Source organism: Myotis brandtii, unplaced genomic scaffold (genome assembly GCF_000412655.1).
Source record: "Myotis brandtii unplaced genomic scaffold, ASM41265v1 scaffold2300, whole genome shotgun sequence".
Classification (NCBI taxonomy): domain Eukaryota; kingdom Metazoa; phylum Chordata; class Mammalia; order Chiroptera; family Vespertilionidae; genus Myotis; species Myotis brandtii.
The window spans coordinates 53,632-57,833 of NW_005358651.1; the positions used below are offsets into that span (position 1 = coordinate 53,632).

Below are 4,202 nucleotides of genomic sequence, written 5' to 3' on the forward strand. Positions count from 1 at the left end.
TCGCAGATCTCACTCCCTATGCAGGTGTCCCGCGTGGCCAGCACCGCGTCGCCGAAGGGCACGGTTTCCTGCAGGCAGGACAGAGCAGGAGGCCGTGGCCACCCGTCTGGGCTGCGAGCTGCCCTAGGACCCCGCATCCCCCGGGGACCGTCATGAGGCCACCGTTCTGCTTCGAGGCCTAATGCGCCCTCAGCTTGGAGCCCTCCCAGCCCAGGGGCTGGCACAGCTGGCACCTCCTTGCTGCCCCTCAGGGTCACTAGCCGGAGCCGGAGCCGGAGCCGGAGCCGGAGCCAGAGCCGAGCTGGGAGCTGCCTGGAGCTCATGTGGCTGAGCGCACGGGATCAGCTCTGCAAGTGGCCCCGGGCGTCACCACGGCTACAATGACAACAGCTCCCACTCGTCCAGGGTCCCTCCAGGCTCCACCCGGCGCTGAGCGCTCTCTGCCTCCTCCATGCGCCTATGCCCTTGGCCTGTCACTAGGGAGTAGCCCATCCCCGGGTCAGAAATGGCCCGACAGGGCTCATGGGGGTCCTGCCACTGTGACGGGAGGGCTCCCGCCCCACACGGTCCCCCACCGGCCTCACCTGCTTGGTCACGTCCTGGATCACCCGAGGGAGGAAATACTCCTCCGTCTGCCTGCAAGGGAAACAGCGTGGGCCTGAGCCGCGTGGTCGCTGCCATCTCTCTCCCTCTCCCTTCCTCTCTGAAATCAACAAAAACATGTTTAAAAAAATGCAGAAGCGAGTCCCGAGGTGCCTGGAGACAGGAGCAAGTGAACCGGACGGGGAGCAGGGCTCGGGCACCGGGCAGTGCAGGGGGGCCTGGCTTGTTATCAGACTCGCGGAGCTATTGGTGACGTTTAAAACCGAATCTATATATCGATCTATAAAAGGCTGATATGCAGTGTCCCCTCAGGAGTTCAACCAGGAGACGGAGTTCGATCGCTCGCTATGACCTGCTCTGTCCACCAGGGGGCAGTGTGGAACGAAGGAAGGCCCTGGCCAGCAGCCAGCAGCCAGCAACTGGGGAAGGAAGGCCCCAGTCAGCCTTGATTGCCGGCCAGGCCTAGGGATCCTCCCTGTGCACGAATTTTGTGCACCAGGCCTCTAGCTCTTCCATAAAAAAGCGAAGTAGCTGAACTGTATAAAGGAATGAACCACTGGATGACTCTCACAAGCACCTGCCAGGAGCCAGCCAGGGAAGCACGCGTGCATGACTCCGCGTGAGACCCAGCGATGGAGCCCGTGCTGGGAGGGTCCGCCCCCCCACCCCCCGGGGCAGGAGGTGGGGCGGGATCGTCCCCTCTGCCCGCGGGTGCCGCCTGCACCAATGCACTCCACCACCCAAAGCTAAGCACCTAAAACTGCATACTGTGTTGTGCGTTATTCACACTGCAATGAGAAGGTTAAACCTTATTTGATATAATAATCCTAAGTCCTAATTGTTTTGGTTAATCCTCACCCGAGGATATTTTTCCATTGATTTCTAGAGAGCGTGGATGGGAGAGAGACAGAGAGAGAAACATCGATGTGAGAGAGACACATCGATGTGAGAGAGACACATCGATCGGTTGCATCCCGCACGCACCCCTGACCAGGGCGGAATTGAGCCTGCAACCCCGTTTGCCCCAAGGGACATGTGACCTCATGTCTGCGACCTTCCGGTTGTCACAAGTGGACGGAAGTCAGGGGCGGCCAGGGAGGCAGCTGCACACTTCCCGTGGGAGCACAGCCCACAGGAGCACGGTCCAGCCCCGAGCAGCAGGGCTGGCACGGGGAGACCCTGACACACAGGCTCGCAAGATGGGCCGGGAGTGGGGGCCGGGGACGGGTGCTGCCCTGTGACAAACTGGCTGCCACTTAATCAGCAGCAGCTAAATGCCAGGGGCTGGGGCCGGAGCTGTGGCCGAATTCCGTGGTCTCCCCCACGATCCGGACGGTGGCTCCTCCGGGTGAAGACGCCTCACAGACCCCGGAGGACGCACCTGCGCGTCGGACAGGGACTCACCGGCTCCTGGACCAGGGGGTGAACCAGCGCAGCTCGCGGTAGTTCCCTTCATTGGCCAAGGCCATCTTGGGTCTGATGAGCAGGATCCTCCTGCAGGAGGGGACAGGGTGCCCCTGAGACCACAGGCCCGGGCACGAGGGCAGCCCACGGCCGCCCGCCCGTCACGGAGCCCACCCCTGTGCGACGGACCTCCCTCTCCAGGGCCCAGTTCCCCAATCCTCACCCACGGTCTCTAACTCCCCAAGGAGCCGTGTCGGGGGCAGGGGCCGGGAGAGGCAGCGTCACTGGCATTGCCTGCCTGGTGCCCAGGACGCCCCCGGGGACGGATCACAGCCCCGCCCGGAGCCCGGACACCCACCTGTTGAGAAATATCACCCTGCAATTGTAGCGGACGTTACGGTGCATCACGGGCCTGCGGGGAGAGGGCGCCTCACTAAACACACTGAGCCCCTCCCGTGTGCTTCAGAGAGACCCAGTGGCCAGTCACAGCAAGAACAAGGATGAGGGGGAGGACGCAGGCACGCAGATGCCGGGGGAGGGAAGCAAAGGCGGCCATGTTCACGGGAGACAGGCGGAGCTGACATAAACAGACGCAACCCCGGGCCCACCAACCTGCTGTTAAAACGTGTGGCCCAGATCCACACTAGGACAGCACCAGGCCAGGCCCATCATGTGACCTCCACCTGTGGCCTCCACCCGTGGCCTCCACCTGTGAGCCTGCACCTGTGAGCCTCCACCTGTGAGCCTCCACCTGTGGGCCTGCACCTGTGGGCCTGCACCCATGTGACCTCCACCTGTGGCCTCCACCCATGGGCCTCCACCTGTGGGCATCCACCCGTGGCCTCCACCTGTGAGCCTGCACCTGTGAGCCTCCACCTGTGGCCTCCACCTGTGGGCCTCCACCTGTGGCCTCCACCTGTGGCCTCCACCTGTGGGCCTCTTTCTGAGCTGGTCCGTCATCGGCACTTACATCCCCACGTCGCAGAGGATGTCCTGAGTGACTGGAGACTCCAGGAGGGCAGCCAGGACTTGCAGAGAATGCAAGAGGGTGTCCGACTCGTAATAGTGATCCCAGCATCCGTAGCCGCTGCCGAGGGAGGGGACAGAAGGTCAGGCGGGGACAGGGGGACGCAGCCCACGGGCCGGTCAAGTCAGAGCGTCCAGGTGTGGCCCAGGCGCACCTCCCTGCGCCCCCCACCCCCACCCCCGTGTTCCCAAGTTCTGCTCTCACCATATTTCCAGCTCTGGGCCCAGCCGGTACCTTGCTCCCTTCTGTTTGGCGATTTCGATGCCTACATGGACAGAGGGGGCAACGTCGGCACCTCCACGCGCGGAGGCACCGACACCTGCTGCAGGGGATGTGAGAGACCCAAACCAAACAACGCACGCACGAAGCGCTCAGCGCCCTGCTGGCCCGGACACAGGTGGAGGGCATCTCCGACCGCCTACACCTGCAGGACCTGAGACACGGGCAGCACCGCAGGGCTGACCGGGCACCGGGAGGAGGAAGTAACTCCCTGGTCGCTGATTAACGAGCGATGAGGGAGGCCCCGCCCACAGGGGAGAAGGCAGCACCTGGAGGCGCAGTGAGGGGCAGGCACCTCGAACCCCTGGGCTAGCCAGCCGCGCCCAGCACAGTCCGGGAGGGGCCAGCTGTGTCCAGGAGGCTCTGTCCCCCCTTGCCCCCTCCCCCCATCACCCCGACAGATTTGCTCTGAGCTCTGCGGAGATGACAGCAGGTTGGTACTGAAAAATATAGGAAGGATGAAGGCCTGAGGCACCTGGCAGATGGGCGTCCTCCTGGAACCATCGGTTTTCACTGCTCCTGGCAGCCCTCCTGCCAGCAGCGTGCACCAGACAACCCGCAGGGCCACACCCGCCGGGCTGCCCAGGGAGGTGGGCAACTGACCCTCACAGGGGAGCCAGCACGGGCGGCGGCCGGAGCGACCCCACCACCCGCGACCACACCTGGTCAGTCAGCCTCAGACTCAGCTTTTTCCCCTTCCCTCTGGCCGCTTCTCCCAACGCCCACCCCCAGGCGGGTCCTGGGCACCAGGATCACCCACGTCGGACACGGCACAGCCCCCTCTCCCCTTACCCCCCAGGGCAGCTTCACGCTGGGTATGACACGTGGGGCCCCAGACATTTGCGGGCAGGTGCGCCCCAGCCCCCCTGCACGTGCGAGGGGACCTTTC

At 64.1% G+C, this 4,202-nt stretch overlaps 1 protein-coding gene across 1 annotated transcript in view; it reads right to left on the reverse strand.

Annotated features, from left to right (window-relative positions):
- Positions 1–4,202, reverse strand: part of NADSYN1 (NAD synthetase 1) — a 22,933-nt gene that overhangs the window by 15,487 nt on the left and 3,244 nt on the right. The window contains 6 exon segments of the mRNA XM_014539914.1: positions 1–68; positions 585–636; positions 2,008–2,097; positions 2,366–2,419; positions 2,978–3,094; positions 3,239–3,404. Of these exon segments, the coding sequence (XP_014395400.1) occupies positions 1–68; positions 585–636; positions 2,008–2,097; positions 2,366–2,419; positions 2,978–3,094; positions 3,239–3,404 (547 nt within the window).